The sequence below is a fragment of the Hemitrygon akajei genome, chromosome 4 (assembly GCF_048418815.1).
Source record: "Hemitrygon akajei chromosome 4, sHemAka1.3, whole genome shotgun sequence".
Classification (NCBI taxonomy): domain Eukaryota; kingdom Metazoa; phylum Chordata; class Chondrichthyes; order Myliobatiformes; family Dasyatidae; genus Hemitrygon; species Hemitrygon akajei.
Window position 1 is genome coordinate 126,264,072 of NC_133127.1, and position 21,289 is coordinate 126,285,360.

General features: G+C 40.5%; 1 protein-coding gene across 1 annotated transcript in view; it reads right to left on the reverse strand.

The window, feature by feature from the left end:
* Positions 1-9,350: 9,350 nt before the first annotated feature.
* Positions 9,351-21,289, reverse strand: part of ercc5 (excision repair cross-complementation group 5) — a 151,898-nt gene continuing 139,959 nt past the window's right edge. The window contains exons 23-25 of the mRNA XM_073041914.1: positions 20,769-20,971; positions 16,863-16,945; positions 9,351-10,868 (exon numbers count right to left, since the gene is read on the reverse strand). Coding sequence (XP_072898015.1) covers positions 10,311-10,868; positions 16,863-16,945; positions 20,769-20,971 — 844 coding nt within the window. The 3' untranslated portion in view covers positions 9,351-10,310. The remainder of the gene's footprint in view (positions 10,869-16,862; positions 16,946-20,768; positions 20,972-21,289) is intronic.

Below are 21,289 nucleotides of genomic sequence, written 5' to 3' on the forward strand. Positions count from 1 at the left end.
TCCACAAACCCTTAGCCAAACTCACTATGTCCTTACTTTGTTCACCACGATCGAAACGCTTAATTATGTCCAGTTTTACGCTAAGTGTAACACCATTACACGCTCTTTTAGGCTTTTCCGATACCTTAGAACTCATCTTGCTAACGGATGCACAAAATAAATCAAATCGACATGAAGCACAGATGCTCACAGGCATGTGTTTAAGCAATGCCGGCTAGATTGTAGTTCCGGGGGAGGAACTGCTTTTTTTTCAGAACAGTGACAACACCTTCTGTTAGCGAAAACAGGTAATGAATGTAGGTCTTTCGTAACAGCGAGGAGTCGTAAAGTGAACGTTCGAAAAACGGGGGACACCTGTACAGCGGTAATCATAGAAATAATGGTCCTTATTAACTGGAATTATATCTTAAAAGTCTGCATGTTGTCCGATATCTTTTGAGATGCACTGTTTCTGAAAATTGTAACATTTGATACTAGAAGCATATTAATAACCTTAGAACATGGAATACAAGTCACAGGTTTTATATTTTGACCTGGGATGAAATTGAAGATGGACTACATTTCTCCCTGCATGGTTATGAATGTGAAATTGATTATTAGTATCTGACATACTGCACCTATGGGCCGAATGCTAGCAAATGGGACTAGTTTGGATGGGGTATCTTGGTCAGCAGGATATCTTGGGTCATAGGACTTCTATCCGTGCTATATGACTATGATTCTTCCTCACAATTTGGAATGGCACAGTGAAAATTGTATTCTATACATTGGAATGGGTTTAGGTTACTTCATATTCCTGTCCTCTGACCTCAAATTAGAAAAACTGTGTATATGCATAATCTTAAATTACAAAGCAACCAGTTATGCATAGTTCTAAGAATGATTAAAGTAAAACCTCCAAAAATCTTAGAATTAAATAAAGGCTTGGCAAGAGAGATTGCATATGCATAAAAAATGTTGGAAGAACTCAGCAGGTCAAGTAATATGGGGAGAGGAGAGAGGGACTCAACAAATGGAGTCTGGTTGCATCTGTATCAACAGGAGAACACAGACAACCATCCATGATCTGATAATGAAATATTCAAAATTGATACCACTGGGCTGCAAGCCAAATGGAATAGAAAGTGGTTTTCCAATTTGCATTTGGCCTCTCTGTGGTAGTGGAGATGACCAAGAACAGACAAGTCAGTGTGGAAGTAGGAAGGAGTATTTAAAGAACATGACATTTCTGGAAGCTCAAGGTGGCCACTACAGAAAGTATGCAGATGTTCTGCAAAACACTAATCTATACTTGGTTTCACCAATGTAAAAGAGGCCAGCAAATGCAGTAGACAAGGTGGAACTGTCTCATCTGGTAGGGTTATTTAGGTCCTTGGTTGGTGATGAGGTGAGAGATGGAAGGACAACTGTTGCACCCCATTCCGTTACAGGAAAAACGCCATGGGATGAGAAGGGAAGGGTGGGTTGGGACAAGCACACCAGCGAGTCACAAAGAGAGCTGTCTCTGTGGAAGACAGAAAAGGAGGTTGGGGAGAGATGTGACTGGCAGTGGGATTGTACTGGAGCTGGCAGAAATGGTAGGGGACGAGGTGCTAGATGCACAGAATGCAAGGTGGAAGTTGAGGGCAAAGGGAACTTTGCTGTTCTGCCTGTGGAATGGGGGTGGTCAGATGTCAGAATCAGAATCAGTGTAATATCACTGGCATTTGTCGTGAAATTTGTTAACTTTGCAGCAGCAGTACAATGCAATACATAATAGAGAGAAAAAACTGAATTACATTGTGTATGTATATCAAATAGCTAAATCAAGTAGTGCAAAAACATTAATAAAAAAGTATGAGGTAGTATTCATGGCTTCAGTGCCCATTTAGAAATCTGATGTCAGAGGGGAATAAGCTGTTCCTGAATCACTGAGTGTGTGCCTTCAGGCTTCTGTACCTCCTACCTGATGGTAACAGAGAGAAGAGGGCATGTCCTGGGTGCTGGAGGCCCTTAATGAGGGACGCCATTTTTTTGAAGCATCATTCCATGAAGATGTCTTGGATACTACAGAGCCCCATGTTTGTGTGCTCAGTCCACTGCTGTTCACTCTGCTGACCCATGACTGTGCTGCAACACACAGCTTGAACCATATCATCAAGTTCGCCAATGACATGACTGTGGTGGGTCTCATCAGCAAGAACAACGAGTCAGCATACAGAGAGGAGGTGCAGCAGCTAACAGACTGGTGCAGAACCAACAACCTGTCTCTGAATGTGAACAAAACAAAAGAGATGGTTGTTGACTTCAGGAGGGCACGGAGTGACCACTCTCTGCTGAACATTGATGGCTCCTCAGTAGAGATCGTTAAGAGCACCACATTTCTTGGTGTTCACCTGGTGGAGAATCTCACCTGGTCCCTCAACACCAGCTCCATAGCAAAGAAAGCCCAGCAGCATTTCTACTTTCTGTGAAGGCTGAGGAAAGTCCATTTCCCACCCTCCATCCTTATCACATTCTACAGGGGTTGTATTGAGAGCATCCTGAGCAGCTGCATCACTGCCTGGTTCAGAAATTGCACCATCTCGGATCACAAGACCCTGCAGTGGATAGTGAGGTCAGCTGAGAAGACCATCGGGGTCTCTCTTCCCGCCATTACAGACATTTACAATACACGTTGCATCCACAAAGCAAACAGCATTATGAAGGACCCCACGCACCCCTCATACAAACTCTTCTCCCTCCTGCTGTCTGGGAAAAGGCACCGAAGCATTCGGGCTCTCACAACCAAACTATATAACAGTTTCTTCCCCCAAGCTATCAGACTCCTCAATACCCAGAGTCTGGACTGACATGAACTTACTGCCCTCTACTGTGCCTATTGTCTTGTTTATTATTTATTGTAACGCCTGCACTATTTTGTGCACTTTATGCAGTCCTGGGTAGGTCTGTAGTCTAGTGTAGATTTTTTTCTGTGTTGTATTTACACAGTTCAGTGTAGCTTTTGTACTGTTTCATGTAGCAACATGGTCCTGAAAATTGTTGTCTAGTTTTTACTGTGTACTGTACCAGCAGTTATGGTCGAAATGACAATAACAAAATGACTTGACTGGACTATTGATGGAGAGGACTAGTTTTACCACTCTTTGCAGCTTACTTCAATCCTGTGCAGTAACACCACCCCGCATACCAGACCATGATGTAGCCAGTCAGAGTGCTCTCCACCATATGCTGGGACCAGATTAGGTCCTCAGGGATACTAACACTCAGGAACTTGAAATTGCTCACTCTCTCCACTGCTGCTCCCTCTATAAAGATTGATGTGTGCTCCCTCATCCTACCCTTTCTGAAGTCCACAATCAGCTCTTGGGTCTTACTGACATCAAGTGCAAGGTTGTTGCTGCGACGTGTAGGAAATTCAGATAGTTCAAAAAGATGAGAAGAAACAAATTTACTTAAAACACAGTAAAATTCAAAATTCAAGATTCGTCAAAGAATGTATAAATTACATAACTTTGAGATTTGTTTGCTCACAGGTAGCCACAAAGCAAGAAACTCGAAAGAACCCAATTAGAGAAAGAGAAAGAGAATAAAAGACCAACAATCGAAGTGCAAGAGAAAAACACAAGCCAGGTAAACAATTGAAGCAAACAACAGCATTCCAATCCAGTTTGGCAGTGGGATGGGAACCAGAGTGATTGGGCTGAGGAAGGACGAAACAGAAATGAATCAAAGATAGCGTGCAACAGAGATGATAGAAAGGACAGGCAGGAGATGAGACATAATCACCGCCAGTGGGATGATTTACAGGACAATACAGGTGTGGTGCAGTTAAACAGAAAGCAACAAATACTGGAATGAAAGTGTTATATTTGAATGCATGCAGCATTAGAAAGAAATTGGACGATCTTGAAATTCAGCTACAGATTGACAAGTATGATGTTGTGGCCATCTCTGAAACTTGGCTAAAGGATGGCTGCCGTTGGGAGCTGAACGTCTAAGGATATACGGTGTATCGGAAAGATAGGTTAGTAGGCAGGAGGGATGGTGTGGCCCTGTGTATAAGAAATAATATCAAATCATTAGAAAGGGATGACATAGGATCGGAAGGTCTAAGAGTCTCTATGGGTTGAATTAAGAAATGACAAGGGTAAAAGGACCCAAATGGCAGTTGTATACAGGCCGCCAAACAGCAGACAAGGTGTGGATTACAAATTACAGCAGGAAATAGAAAGGTGTGTCAGAAGGGCAATATCATGATAATCGGTGAGGATTTTAACATGAAAGTGGGTTGGGAAAAACAGGCCAGTACTGGACTTCAAGAGAGAGAATTTGTAGAATGTCTAAGGGATGGCTTTTCAGGACAGCTTGTTGTTGAGCCCACTAGGGGATCGGATGTGCTGGATTGGGGGTTGTGCAATGATCTGGAGGTGATAAGAGAGTTTAAGGTTAAGAAACTCTTAGGGAACAGTGATCACAATATGATAAGAGTTCACTTTGAAATTTGAGAAGGAGAAACTAAAATCCAATTTGTTGGTATTTCAGTGAAATAAAGGAAATTACAATGTCATGAAAGGGGAACTGGCCAAAGTTGACTGGAAAGGGGGGACACTAGCAGGAAGGACAGCAGAGCAGCAATGGTTGGAGTTTTTGCGAACAATAAGGGAAGCGCAAGACAGATATATTCCAAGTAAGAAGAAAGTTTCAAATGGAAGGACACTACCATGGCTGACAAGTGAAATGATAATCAGAATCAGGTTTATTATCACCTGCATGTGACATGCAATTTGTTAACTTAGCAGCAGCAGTTCAATGCAATACATAACATAGAAGGGAAAAAATAATTAATAAATAACTCTTATTCAGTATCCTTTATACAGTATACGTATATTGAATAGATTAAAACAGAAATACTATATATTTTTTAAAAAGTGAGGTAGTGTCCAAGGGTCAATGTCCATTTAGAAATCGGATGGCAGAGGGGAAGAAGCTGTTCCTGAATCGCTGAGTGTGTGCTTTCAGGCTTCTGTATCTCCTACCTGACAGTAACAGTGCGAAAAGGGCATGCCCTGGATGCTGGAGGTAATTAATAATGGACGCTGCCTTTCTGAGACTCCACTCCCTAAAGATGTCCTGGGTACTTTGTAGGCTAGTACCCAAGATGGAGCTGACTAACTTTACAACCCTCTGTAGCTTCTTTCGGTCCTATGCAGTAGCCTCCCCCCCACACCCATACCAGACAGTGATGCAGCCTGTCAGAATGTTCTCAACAGTACATGTATAGATGTTTTTGAGTGTATTTGTTGACATACCAAATCTCTTCAAATTCCTACTAAAGTGTAGCCACTGTCTTGCCTTCTTTATTAATGCATGGATATGTTGGGACCAGATTAGATCCTCAGAGATTTTGACACCCAGGAACTTGAATCTGCTCCCTCTCTCCACTTCTGACCCCTCTACGAGGATTGGTATGTGTTCCTTCGTCTTACCCTCTCTGAAGTCCACAATCAGCTCTTCCGTCTTACTGACGTTGAATAACAGGTTGTTGCTGTGACATCACTCTAGTAGTTGGCATATCTCACTCCTGTGTGCCCTCTCATCACCACCTGAGACTCTACCAACAATGGTTGTATCATCAGCAAATTTATAGATGGTATTTGAGCTATGCCTAGCCATACAGTCATGGGTACAGAGAGAGTAGAGTGGTGGGCTAAGCACACACCCCTGAGGTACACCAGTATTGATTGTCAGTGAGGAGGAGATGTCATCACCAATCCACACAGATTGTGGTCTGCTGGTTAGGAAGTTGAGGATCCAATTGCAGAGGGAGGTACAGAGGCCCAGGTTCTGCAACTTTTCAATCAGGATTGTGGGAATGATGGTATTAAATGCTGAGCTATAATCGATGAACAGCATCCTGACATAGGTGTTTGTGTTGTCCAGGTGGTCTATGGCCATGTGGAGAGCCATTGAGATTGCATCTGCCATTGATCTATTGTGGTGATAGGCAAATTGCAATGGGTCCAGGTCCTTGCTGAGGCAGGAGTTCAGTCTAGTCCTGACCAATCTCTCGAAGCATTTCATCACTGCAGATGTGAGTGCTACTGGGCGATAGTCATTAAGGCAGCTCACATTATTCTTCTTAGTACTGGTATAATTGTCACCTTTTTGAAGTGGGAACCTCCGCCCCTAGCAGTGAGAGGTTGAAAATATCCTTGAATACTCCCACCAATCAGAGCTAAAGTAAAGGCAAAAGAGAGGGTATACAAGGAAGCCAAAGCTAGTGGGAAGATAGAGGATTGGGAAGCTTTTACAAACTTGCAAAAGGAAACTAAGAAGGTCATTAGGAAGGAAAAGATGAATTATGAAAGGATGCTGGTGACTAATATCAAATAAGATACTAAAAGTTTTTTGTTTAAGTATATAAAGGGTAAAAGAGAGTTGTGAGTAGATATAGGACCAATAAAAAATTATGCAGGAGATATTGTAATGAGAGACGCAGAGATGGCAGAGGAACTGAGTGCATATTTTGCATGAGTCTTAACAGTGGAAGACATCTACAGTATACTGGACTTTTAGGAGTGTCGGAGTGTCAGGGGAGTGAAGTATGTGCAGTGCAAATTACGACTGAGAAGGTGCTCAGGAAGCTTAATTGTCTGAGGGTGGATAAATATCGTGGACCTGATGGAATGCACCCTTGGATTCTGAAGGAAGTTGCTGGAGAGATTGCGGAGGCATCAACAATAATCTTTCAATCATCGATTCTGGCATTGTACTGGATGACCGGAAAACTGCAAATGTTACTCCGCTATTTAAGAAGGGTTGGAGGCAGCAGAAAGGAATCTATAGACCTGTTAGCCTGACATCAGTGGTTGGGAAGTTATTGAAATCAATGGTTAGGGATGAGATTACGGAGCACCTGGAGGCACATGACAAGATGGTCCAAAGCCAGCATGGTTTCCTGAAAGGAAAATCCTGCCTGACTAACCTACTGCAATTTTTTTGAGGAAATTACAAGCAAGGTAGATAAAAGATGCAGTAGATGTAGTGTACTTCAGAAGCATATGAGGCTGCTTAGCAAGAATCCATGGAATTACAGGGAAATTACTAGCATGGGTGGAGCATTGGCTGATCGGCAGAAAAAAAGTGGGAATAAAGGGATCCTATTCTGGGTGACTGCCAGTTACCAGTGGAGCTCCACAGGGGTCATTGTTGTGACTGCTCCTTTTTGTAATGTATGTTAATAATTTGGACAATGGGATTAATGGATTTGTGGCTAAATTTGCTAATGATACAAAGATAAGTGGAGGAGTGGGTACTGTTGAGGAAACAGAGAGCCTGCAAAGAGACTTAGATAGTTTAGGGGAATTGGTAAAGAAGTGGCAAATGAATACGATGATGTTGTGGTTACTATCGATGCAATGCTCCTCAGACAGGATGAAGAGGTCAATACTCCCCAATGTCATTAGGCTTTACAATTCTACCGCCAGGACTTAAGAACTTTTTAAAAGCTATTATTAATGCTTTTTGAGATAGTGATTTAGATGCATATCATATTTTTTTTACTGAGTTAAGTATTGTATGTAATTAGTTTTGCTACAACAAGTGTATGGGACATTGGAAAAAAGTTGAATTTCCCCATGGGGATGAATAAAGTATCTATCTATCATTGTATGGTCACACACTTCAGTGGAAGAAATAAACTGGCTATTATTTAGATGGAGAGACAATTCAAAATGCAGAGATGCAAAGGGACTTGTGAGTCCTTGTGCAGGACACCCTAAAGGTTAACCTCCAGGTTGAGTCGGTGGTGAAGAAGGCAAATGCAATGTTGGCATTCATTTCTAGAGGTATAGAATATAAGAGCAGGGGTGTAATGTTGAGGTTTTATAAGGCACTCGTGAGACCATACTTGGAATATTGTACGCAGTTTTGGGCTCCTTATTTTAGAAAGGATATACTGCCATTGGAGAGGGTCCAGAGGAGATTCACGAGAATGATTCCAGGAATGAAAGGGTTGCCATATGAGGAACATCTGGCAGCTCTTGGGCTGTATTCCCTGGAGTTCAGGAGAATGAAGGGTGAATCTCATAGAAACAGTCCAAATGTTAAAAGGCCTTAACAGATTAGATATGGCAAAGTTATTTCCCATGGTAGAGGAGTCTAGGACAAGAGGGCACAGCTACCGGATTGAAGGATGTCCAGTTAGAACAGAGGTGCCAAGAAATTGCTTTAGTCAGAAGGAGGTAAATCTGTGGAATTTGTTGCCACAAGTGGCTGTGGAGGCCAAGTCAATTGGTGCATTTAAGGCAGAGATGGGCAGGTTCTTGATTAGCCAGGGCATCAAAGGATATGGGGAGAAGACCGGGGAGTGGGGATGACTGGAAGAATTGGATCAGCCCATGATTGAATGGCGGAGCAGACTTGATGGGCTGAATGGCCCACTTCTGCTCCAATACCTTAAGGTCTTTTTGACTATTAGAACCTGTTGCACACGCTCAGTAGCGACACCTTAACCACAAGTGGAGAGCAAGCGAAATTGGCTCTTGCCTCAGATCTGGGCTGGCATTTAAATTGTCTAACTAATGTATCATACCTTGCGCTAGGCCAAACCCACCATGCGGACACAGATTTTGTCACCCAGCCCAAAGCTGCGCCTAAGATCTTCAGATCAACTCAACGCCCCTTGCATCCGGATTAGAAATGTTGAAATGTATTAGCAACATTAAGATTTTAAAAAAACTATTTACTCGTATTTACTTTTCCAATAGTTTCTTTACTGTTTTCTAATGAATGTTGTAAGGTATAGGTACCGAAGTCAGACTTGCACTCTGCACGTAGCCAGAGGCTAGCTATTGAAATCATTGGTTTAAAATAATCAGTATGTTCTGATCTGCCAAAAATTGAACTAATATGCATTTATACTAATTATGAATTCAATCACTGGAGAGTTTATGAATGGAGAGATGGACAAGGAAATGCAACAAGTGCAAAGCAATGTAACTCAGATTGGAACCTTTGACAATTTATGCTTACTTGCAGATCTACTCCCTGAAAGAAATTACCACTACCATTTGAATGCAAATAGTGTGTTTATTTTGCAAGCATGTTCTAATCCATTAGGATTGCTTGAGAGCAACTGGATAGCCTGTCAGCGCTGTCAGTCAAGAATAACTGCAAGACCCATTAACTATCTCACCCTAAAAACGGATAAAACCAGGAGGAGTATGTGGTGTGGGTGAGGAGTTAGCAAAAGGAAAGAGAAAGTGAGTATGCAAGACAATTTCTATGAAAAATACAACTTGCAATTAGACAGATCTGAAAAAAATAATTTCCACAAATCAAACCAAAGGAGAGATTTGTAAAACCGCTTTGCTATTTTCTACCAAATATTTTGATTGCATTTATTCCTCAACATCAAAGTGCAACAATTTATACAAAATGATCCATCAGCAGGTCGGAGCAAAATGAATAAATGAGACTTCTAAATTAGCCATAATTTATTACCATTCCACGACAAGAGCCAAATAGTCCTGCTGGCAGTTGTCTCTGGCATATCAAATCTGTCAGAAGTTTTGGAAACATATTGTTTGCATTCATGAATATTTCTATTTTCAAACATTTCACAAGTTCTAAAAAAAAACAATTACAGAAATAAATTCCACAATAGTTCACATTTGCAAATTAATCTGTAGAATGTCACAATACAGTACCCAGAAGTTTCAGAAACCGGAATGTTTAAAAAGTATCAGTGGATTAGTTAATGTGCAACCTGATCAATGGCTTAAATAAATTTTGGCAGTAGCTTTGTCCCAGATACTTTGAAGATCACAATAATGTATTTTCCTATAAACAGAAGTTGTTGTGGGTTGATTTGTACAAGTCACCATTTTGTGGTATAAATTTAATCAATACAACATATTCACATGGTTTTCCAGGTTATCTTCTGCTGCACATGATCATGATGTCTTTAAAAATGACTTTAATCTACCCTGCATAGTAAAATTGATTTTTTTTCACACTGAAACATGATAAATCATTCAAAGTAGCAGCTTTGAACCAAAACTTCAGATAAATTAAGAACTTTAAAAGTTTTTCAAGCAATATTTCACATGACAAGCATACATTTATTCCAACTGTGAATTGCTTGCAAGTTGGATAATCAGAACTTTGGGCCTCTAATAGACAGCAATGGGATTTAACCTTGAATTAACAGATTTTGAAAGAAACAAGTCTTCAAATTTCATCCTGCTGAAACACAAATACCGGTAGGTATTTCAAGCCAGTATCTATTTACCAGTTACAGAAAAGGCTGTTGTATTGGCGAATACTTATTTCTTTAATTTCATTCTTTGCTTTGTTTTAAGTCCTTTCATCTTTCCTCTATGAACAAACACAGGTTTAGCTGTCACCATACGATTATCATCTTCATTCTCCTCACTTGAGCTACCACTTCTATAGGCAGTTTTATCTTTTTTATCTTTCATTTGCTCTTCTGGCGTTTTTCTAACAAAATTCATTGTTTTAGAGTATTTTTTTGGCATAAATTCAGACTCGTCATCTCCAGAATGGCTTGACTCTTCAGAGAGATTAATTGGTCCAATGAAACCTCCTCCAGATAGCTGATCTGGAGATTTCTTTGGCTGCTTTCTCTTTCTGCATTTTAATTGGGAATTGCTGAATTTACTTTTGGTTCCCAAGGCAACTTCCTGAGACTTTTCTGCTGAGTTAGCAGTCCCCTTTGGTGTATCAGTAGTTACATGTCCCTCTGTTGAAGTTTCTTCTTCTTTTCTCAACATACATGTCACAGCTCTGCGAAGCCTTTGGCTTTTTATTGTTTGCTTCTCATATTGTTCCACCCTGAAGAAGGTGTCAATACGTGGTTGTGACTGCAAAATAAATTAAATGCTTACAATAGTTCACAAAATCAGAAGTTAAAATCAGCAATGGTGCTTGTAGGAATCTTATGACTGGTTTCATGACAAAATGAATATAGAAAAGAAAAATGATTAATCATTAAACTCTCTTCTTTGGCAGGTGGTACCTGTACAAGAGAAAAGGGTTGCATCCTAACTGGAGGAGCTGCAGTATCCTTGCAGTGAGGTTAGGCTATGCAAGAGGATTTTAACATATGAAATCACTAGAGCAATAGGCCAACAAGTGGAGAGATTGAGGAGAGCATAGAGAATCAAACAAGCAGGTCTAATAGAAAGTACAGGCAGAGCCAAATTAATGAGCACGGCAGGACTGATTGTGTTTATTTTAATGCAAGGGATTCAGACTCTAAATAGATGAGCTTATGGCCTGGATTAGTACTTGGCAATGCGGTTTTGTAGCCATTACAACAACTTATTTGACATAAGGGCACAACTTGGCAGTTCAACAATGCAAGGTTTAGATGGTTCACACATCACTGAAAAGGATGTAAAGAGGTGAGGAAGCTGCATTACTCATTAGGGAGAATGTCATAGATATTTTGGAGGAATCATCCAGCAAGGTCAAATGGGTAGAGCTCATTTTGAGACAGGAGAACTTACTTGGCCCTATAGGCACCCCCAAACAGCTAGCAGGAGGTAGAGGAACAAATATATGGACTAATCATGGAAAGATACAAAAACGTTTGTGTAATGGGTGATTTTTAACTTTCCCAACATTGACTAAGACTTCCTTAGCCCCCGAGGCTTAGATAGAGCAGAATTTGTTAGGTACATTCAGAAGTGTTTCTTGAAACAACATGAAGATAGTCCAACTATCTGTAGTAGACATTGTACATTGTGATTGAAACTTCGGTGTGTGTATGTTGGGGGGTGGGGTTTGTAGTGATTAAATTCTGTAAGTTTTAAGATATTTATGGATAAGGATAAGACTAGCTCTCAGGTGAAAATGCGTAATTGAGAGAAAGCCAATTACAACAATGTTAGGCAAAAATTGGGAGAAGTAGATTGGAAGTAGCTGTTTGGCAGTAAATCCTTATACATGATATGTGAGACACACAAAATTCTAGAGGAACACAGCAAGTCAGCATTTTGTGTGCGCTGCTTTGGATTTCCAGCATCTACTGACTTTTCACGTCTTCATGTTATGTGGGAGTCTCTTAAAGGCCTGCTGGTTAGAATTCAGGATGGCATGCAAGTTGGGAGCCATGGATAACAAATGATATTGTATGTTTAATCAAAAAGGGAAAAGAAAGTGTACGCAAGATTTAGGAAGCAGAAATCAGACTAGCCCCTGAGGAATATATAGAGAGCAGGAGAGAACTTAAACAGGGAATTAGGAGAGCTAAAATCCCAGGGTTACTGAAAGAGGCAAGGGAAGAGATTGCTGGAAAACTGAAAGAGATTTTTGTATCCTCTTTAGCTAGAAGCTGGGAGAATAACTAACATCCCTGTCTAAAGATAACAGGGATAATGCATGAAACTATGGGGCGGTGCGTCATTCAACAGTGATAGGGAAATTATTTAAGATTCTTAGGAATAGGACTTACTTGAATGTGGAAAAGAATGGCTTTGCACAGGCAAGGTTCTGTCTCACACATTCAAGCTTTCTGAGGAAGCAACAAAGATAACTGGAAAAGAGTAGGGCAATGGATGTCTGCATGGATTGTAGTAAAACATTTATCAAGGTCCCTTATTGAAGGTTGGTCCAGAAGATTAAGCCATTTGGGATTGACAGTGGGTTGATAGGTTGGATTCAAAAGGGATATGGTAGGGTTGGAGGTACATTTTTGACTAGTTGTCTGTGAAGCTTTTAAAGGTTTTCAATGAAAATGCAGATGGTTAGATTGGTAAGTTTGCAGACAGTGAACATTGATGAAGTTGTGGGTAGCAAGGAAGGTAGTCAAAGGATATGTTACGATCAGCAGGAAGTTTGGATGGAGAAATGGCAGATGGAGTTTAACCTGAACATGCGAGGTGATGCATTTTGGGAGGTCAAATGCAACAGCAGTACAGGAAATGGCAGGTCCCTTTGAAGGGGGATCTTGGAGCACAAGTCCATATCTTCCTGAAAGTGGAAACACAAGTGAATAAGGTAATCACAAGAGCATATGGCACACTAGCCTTTCTCAGTTGGGGTATGAAGTATAAAAATTGGCAAGTCATGTTGTAGCTGTATAAACTTTAATTAGGTCACATTTGGAGGACTGCAGTTCTGCTCTTCAGATTAAGAAAGAATGGGAGGCTTTGGAGAGGGTGCAGAAGAGATTCATCAGGGTGTTGGGCAAACCTAGATAGAGGTATATAAAATTATGAGAGGTATAAATGAGGTAGATAGTCAAAGAAATGTTAAAAACTAGAGGGCAGACCCAGAGTTAAACAGTTGGAAAACCGTTTCTTCAGCCCAACTCATTCCATGTTGATCAAGGTAACTTAAGGTAACCCCATTTCCCTGCTTTTAGCTCCATATCCCTCTAAGGCTACGTTCACACTACACCGGATAACTCCATAACCGAAGCCTTTTCCTCTTCGTTTTGACCCTCCATTCACACTAAAATGGTGATTTAGTCCACTGAAAGCGGAGCTTTTCTAAAATGCTCTCCAGAGTGTGTAATTTTGAAAACGCCGGATTGGCCGGAGCAGTGTGGACGGGGTAACCGGAGAAATCTAAAAACGCTGTCATGACGTGCCAGAACAGATGGTGACGGCAGCGCGGCATTTCATTGTTTTCTTGAACGCAGCCTAACAATTTCAGAACAGATGGCAACGAGACTGAAGCCAGAAGAGTTAGAAATGTACTCACCAAATACTTTGACCCATAACTTACTGAATAAATAAGTGTACTCACTTTGCCGTTTTCTGTCCTTGCTCGTATGAAGGTGGTTTACCTATTTATGCAAGTTCCTCTCTGACAATAGATGTGTAACAGCCTAATGTAACGTTGTATCGAAATACAAGATAATACTGATGCAGACATGTTTTATACATTTAACAAGGTGCTTTATTAATGCAACAGAGTTTCAGTTTTTCAATGTTCGTCGTCAGCCGGGTCATACTGTCCTTGAACTCCCTGTCGGTTGCCTCCATACACTCCAGTATTTGTTTTTTTAGTTTTAAGTCCTCCTGTGTGAGAACCAACATCTGTCTGTTGTTTAAGTTTTTTTAGTCCGTAACTGAACAAACACGCACTTTCACAGCGAGATTCGACACCAACATGTTGCTTATTTTCGGTAGATGTATCCTGTGCATGCGCAGTAGGAAGTGATTCACTGTAATCTCTGTTTCAATGTGGACGGACAATCTTTCAAAAACACTTGGTTTGAACGCCTATCGTTTTTACGCGAAACCAGCGTTTTCAAAATTATCTGGTCTAGTGTGGACCTTAGGCTACGTCCACACTAGACTGGATAATTTTGAAAACGCCGGTTTCACATAAAAACGATATGCGTTCACACTGTGCGTTTTAAAACAAATCTCCGTCCATGTTGAGACGGAGATTTCGGCGAATCTCCTCCTACTGCGCATGCGCAGGACACATCTACCAAAAATAAGCGACATGTTTGGTGTCAAATCTCGCTGTGAAAGTGCGTGTTTGTTCAGTTATGGACTAGAAAAACTTAAACGATGGACGGCTGTTGGTTCTTACGCAGGACTTAAAACTAAAAAAACAAATACTGGAGCGTATGGAGGCAACTGACAGGGAGTTCACAGACAATCTGACCTGGCTGATGACAAACATTGAAAAACTGAAACTCTGTTGCATTAATAAAGCACCTTGTTAAATGTATAAAACATGTCTGCATCAGTGTTATCTTGTATTTCCATACAATGTCACATTAGGCTGTTACACATCTATTGTCAGAGAAGTACTTGCATAAATAGGTAAACCACCTTCATACGAGCAAGGACAGAAAACAGGGCAAAGTGAGTACACTTATTTATTCAGTAAGTTATAGGTCAAAGTATTTGGTGAGTACATTTCTAACTCTTCCGGCTTCAGACTCGTTGCCATCTGTTCTGAAATTGTTAGGTTGTGTTCAAGAAAACAATGAAATGCCGCGCTGCCGTCACCATCTGTTCCGGCACGTCATGACAGTGTTTTTAGATTTCTCCGGTTTCCCCGTCCACACTGCTCCGGCCAATCCGGCGTTTTCAAAATTACACACTCTGGAGAGCATTTCTGAAAATTTCTGGTTTCAGGGGATGAAAACGCTGTTTTAGTGTGGACGGAGGCTCAAAACGAAGAGAAAAAGCTTCCATTATGGATTTATCCGGTGTAGTGTGGACTTAGCCTCAGACTTTCCTACCCAATGTACAAATATCTTTTAAATGGTGTAATTGTACCTGCCTCTAGCACTAAGCAAGTCAGACAGAATTTGCATATAAAAAGAGAGAAACATAAATCAAGTGTACACAGTCCTTTATTAGGAGAGTGATAAAAACAAGATACGTGTAAATTGCAGAGAGGGTGGGATGGGATAGCTCAGATCAAGGACACACTTCTGAAAGGGCAAGGCCATCATTGCCTGGGAGGGGGTGGTAAGCTATTGACAAAGCCATCTGTTTGACTTTTAATTGGAGCTATCAGCGCATAACGCTGGTCTTCATCTGATACATTCAGTTAATGAATGATCAGCATGGCTTACACTGGTTGCATGCTTAAATCACTGAAATTGCAGCGCAACCAACTAGCTACTAGTTAATCACATGAGTAACATTATATCTCTTTCAGGGATTAGAAAATTTAATACTACCCACTCTAGGTAGCCAACCTAAAAAATTGCCTGTGATATTTATATTATTCTGGTTGAGAATCAGATGCATCCACTACATTGGCCATTAGGTTTCTACACTTTAAAGTTTCTTAAGTACGGTAAATAATACAGGCAGATTACCTGCAACCAAGTGCTGGATTTCTGGACCTAGACTGCTGCTTGGACTTGCTACCCATGATATATGTCCACTTTGTATTTTTGCTTTATAGATACAGAAGACTATGCTGTGAACGACTGACAGTCCTGCAAGGACTGTCAACTTAATATGGTCCAGTATATCAAATGCCAATGAAAAGAACTGACATCAATTTTTTTTTTAACAAGATTAAATGTTTTTCAAATGAACCCTGTGGGACATTATTTCCCCAGTCAAAAGACTCTTACTGGATGCCGTAGTAGCATAGCAGTTAGAGTGACGCTATTACAACTTGGGACATCGGTGTTTGGAGTTCAATTCTGACATCTTTTGTAAGGAGTCTGTAAGTGTTTTCCTGGTGATCCGGTTTCCTCTCACTGTACCAGTTAGTAGCTTAATCGGTCATTGTAAACAGGGTTGTTGGGCGGCATGGCTTGAAGGGATGAAAGGCCTACTACTCACCATACCTCAATAAATAAACAAAAATAAGTAAATCTCATTTCCTCCTTAGGGAAAAGGGGCCTTATTCATCATTCCTGGATTTAAAACTAAAACTTAAATGACAAAGCACTAATTACAGTACTCAATTTCTTTTCAACTTCATTGAATTAGTGAAGCACCTTTGACAAACTTGGTAAGTCCAATGCACTTCACAGTCAAGGTAATACTTTTCATTGTCCTGATGTAGAAAACACCAGCACCCATTGTTAAATAGCCTAGCTTCCATAAACAGCCAGATAATATATTTTGTTGAATGCCAGTTAAGAGATTAATGCTGGTGAGAGAATTAACTTCCTTGTTCTATGAATCTCATATGTCTAACCATTTAGAACCACATCCAAAAGGCAGTGCTAGTTTATCCCAGAAACCTATAAACAAGACCTGAATGTAGAAACTTCTGATTTAGAAATGAAAATGATTATCAATTGAAGCATAGAAACCCTAGGTCAACAGTATAGCACCTAATGTACAAATACCACTAGGAAACAAAACAATTTACTGGAATAAAACACTTCCTGCTGTTCATTTCAGACATACTTGTTGATCGTTGAGCTGCTTCATTACAGGTAAAAATACTTCATCAGTCTTCTTCCTTGTCCAACCAAAACGATTCTGACAAAATTTGCCAGTAGTCAAAGATAAACCAACAAAGTTTTAACAATTAAAAGAAGTGAATGAAAATAACAAAATGGATCAGTCTGGATATACTACTTTGTATGAGAAAACCACAGCCTGGCCAGATTTACTTAATTACTTGAATTTAACTCCTCCAGTTAATGGTGAGAATCTTACATCTCTGAAACAGATATTAAGAGATTAGTTCTATAACTTTAACCAGCATGTCCAGTGAAAACTGTGGAGAAAGCTTAGAGGGCACGTCTAGGATTTGATTACCACAGGCCAGTCGAAGGACTAAGCTGACATGAATGAAACATTTAACATTGTTTACATTTTGTCAGTCCTGAGCAATCACATTTGAAAGGCTTTTCAAACTTCTAGGTCACTGGGATGGTGAGAATTATGATGATTCAGTTTGTTCTGCAGATTAAAGGGGTTTGCCAAGTAATAATTTGTAGGGATTGAGAAAAAAAATTGCAGAAAGGAATGAGATAAAAATTGAAATTATTCTGCTGCAGTTCCCACTTATGGTATTTTTCCAGTGGTATCCAAAATTCACAGGAGATGGATGTCTATTTTATAGCTTGTGGAAACAAGTGCTACATGGCCAGAACGTAGTTAAGCTCTGTTTCCAATATTTTTCATCTGCTTTTTGGATAACAGATATGTTGACACATAATACAAAGTAATCCAGTTTACAAATGTAGCCCAAAGAACACTACCATTAATACATATACAGTGGTGCTAGAAAGTTTGTGAACCCTGTAGAATTTTCTCTACTTCTGCATAAATATGACCTAAAATGTGATCAGATCTTCCTGCAAGTGCGAAAACTAGAAGAGAACCCAATTAAATAAATAACACAAAAACATTATACTTGTTCATTTACTTATTAAGAAAAATGATCCAAAATTACATGTATTTGTTTGAAAAAGTATGTGAACCTCTGGGTTAATGCCTTCTACAAAAGCTATTTGGAGTCAGGTGTTCCAATCAATGAGATGAGATTGGAGGTGTGGGTTGTAGAAGTGCCCTGCCCTATAAAAAAGACATTAAGTTAGGCTACTGACAGAGCCTGTTCTTCTTAAGATCTGTTTAAGTGTACTATGCCTCAATCAAAACAACTTTCAGAGCATCTTAGAAGAGTTGCAGAGATGCATCAAGCTGTAAAAGGCCCCAAAAGTATTTCTAAAGACCTGAGTATTCATCTGTCTACAGTAAGAGAAATTGTCTACAAATGGAGGAGATGCTCCCTAGGAGTGGACATCCTGTAAAGATCACACCAAGAGCACAATGTGCAATGCTGAAGGAGGTGAAAAAGAATCCAAGGGTAACAGCAAAAGACCTGCACATATCTCTTGAACTTGCTAAGGTCTCTGTACATGAGTCCACTTTAAGAAAAACACTGAACATACATGGTGTTCATGTAACGTCACCACAGAGGAAACTACTGCTCTCCAAAAAAAAAAGCCGGCATGTCTCAAGTTTGCAAAAGACCATCTGGATGTTCTACAATGCTTCTGGGACAACGCTCTGTGGACAGACGAGACAGAAGTTAAACTTTATGGCAGGAATGCACATTGCTATGTTTGGAAGAAAATGGGCACTGCACACCAACACCAAAACCTCATCCCAACTGTGAAGCACGGTGGAAGGAGCATCATGATTTGGGGCTGCTTTTCTGTCTCAGAGTTTGGTCAGCTTGCAATCATTGAGGGAACAATTAATTCAAAATTGTATCAAGATATTTTACAGAAGAATTTTACAGGGTAGCAGTCTGTCACCCAAAGCTTAATAAACGTTGAATAAACCAACAAGAAAACGATCCGAAAGACAGAGTAAATCAACAACAGAACAGTTTAAAAAGAAGAAAATTTGAGTTTTGGAATGGCCTAGTCAAAGTCCTGACCTTAATCCTATAGAAATGTTGTGGAAGGAGCTGAAGCAATCAATTTATGCAAGGAAGACAACAGCATCCCAGAGTTGAAGCAGTTCTGTAAGGATGAAATGCCTAAAATTCCTCCAAGCTGATGTGCAGGATAGGTGAACAGTTACTGGAAACGTTTGGTTGACATTATTGCTGTACTGGGGGGGGGGGGGGGGAGGGGGGGGGGGGAGGGGGGGGGGAAGTCAAACTGAAAGCAAAGGTTCACATACTTTTTCCAACACATAAATGTAATATTGGATCATTTTTCTCAATAAATAAATGAACAAATATAATTTTTTGTGTTATTTATTTAACTGGGTTCTCTTTACCTACTTTTAGGACTTACATGAAGATCTAATCAAATTTTAAACATGAGGAAATCTGCAGATGCAGGAAATTCAAACACACACAAAATGCTGGTGGAACACAGCAGGCCAGGCAGCATCTATAAGGAGAAGCACTGTCGACGTTTCAGGCTGAGAGACCCTTCGTCAGGACTAACTGAAAGGCAAGATAGTAAGAGATTTGAAAGTAGTGGGGGGAGGGGGAAATGCGAAATGATAGGAGAAGACCGGAGGGGGTGGGATGAAGCCAAAAGCTGGAAGAGGTGATTGGCGAAAGTGATACAGAGCTGGAGAAGGGAAAGGATCATAGGACGGGAGGCCTCGGGAGAAAGAAAGGCTGTTTTGGGGGGGGGGGGGGGGGAAGAAGCACCAGAGGGAGATGGAGAACAGGCAAACAACTAAATATATCAGGGATGGGGTAAGAAGGGGGCTGGGTGGCCTCCAACCTGGTGGCATGAACATTGACCTCTAACTTCCATTAATGCCCCTCCTCCCCTTCTTAACCCATCCCTGACATATTTAGTTGTTTGCCTGTTCTCCATCTCCCTCTGGTGCTTCTTCCCACCCCCCTTTTCTTTCTCCCGAGGCCTCCCGTCCTATGATCCTTTCCCTTCCCCAGCTCTGTATCACTTTCGCCAATCACCTTCCCAGCTCTTGGCTTCATCCCACCCCCTCCGGTCTTCTCCTATCATTTTGCATTTCCCCCTCCCCCCACTACTTTCAAATCTCTTACTATCTTTCCTTTCAGTTAGTCCTGATGAAGGGTCTCGGCCCGAAACGTCGACAGTGCTTCTCCTTATAGATGCTGCCTGGCCTGCTGCGTTCCACCAGCATTTTGTGTGTGTTAATCAAATTTTACGTCATTTATGCAGAAATGTGGAAAATTCTACAGGGTTCACAAACTTCCTAGCAGCACTGTAGCAAGTAACTAACTAGCATTGAAATAAATCAAATGTGGTCAATAAGAAATGTATTAACTTCCAATAAATTATATACATTCAGTGGCCATTTTATTAGATACACCTGTACACCTGCTTGCTAATGCAAATATCTAATTAGTTAATCATGTGGCAGCAACCCAATGCATAAAAGCATGGATACATAGTCAAAAGATCCAGTTGCTGTTTAGACCAATGTGAAAAAATGTCATTAAATGATTTGCCATGGAATGATTGTCAAACAGGGTGGTTTGAGTATTAAAAACTGTTGATCTCCTGGGATTTTCACACACAAGTCTTGAGTTTACAGAGAAACACAAAACATCCAATAGGCGGTATGCCTGCAGGAAAAAATGCCTTGATAATAATATAGGTTGGAGGAGAACGGCCTGACTGGTTCAAGGTGACAGGAAGGTAACAGTAATTCAATTATCCTCACATTACAACAGTGGTGTGCAGAATAACACCTCCGAATTCACAATACCTTGAAGTAGATGGGCTACAGCTGTAGAATACCATGAATATAATCAGTGGCCACTTTATTAGGCAAGGATGTATCTAATAAAGTAGCCACTGAGTGTATGCTATTTTTTGTTACACCTTTCTGCAAAAGGATATTCTCTGATCTCATCAAGGTCTGGTCTTCCCCAGGAGAGTGATTCTTTGGATTCATCTACAACCGGTTTTAAATATGCTTCTGCCACAGCCGGATTTGGAAACCCTGAATAGATGTCCAGGTGACGCAGTTTTTTCTTCACTTTTGTATCACTTGGATTCTCTCTTAATTTTTTATTTTTCTGGGCTTCAGTCCACCAATCTCTGAAAAACATTTGTTAGGTCAAGTTTTAGCAATCCGTAACTAATGCTGCATTTTCATACAACTATTCCACAGATCTGGAATATTACAAATACTTTCCAATAATATATGCAATTCCAGTAATTAAAGATGGGTAAAATTGTCACATACTGAATTCACAGGGGACAAATTCACAATTGGAATCAAATAAATTTCATTAAAACTGATAGAGCAGAAGTGACAGCAGCAGGCAGAGAATAGAGAGATCTGGACCTTGTGCTGGCAAAGTGATAGCAGCTGGATTGGCATCATGGTTAGAACAGACATCATAGGCTGAAGGG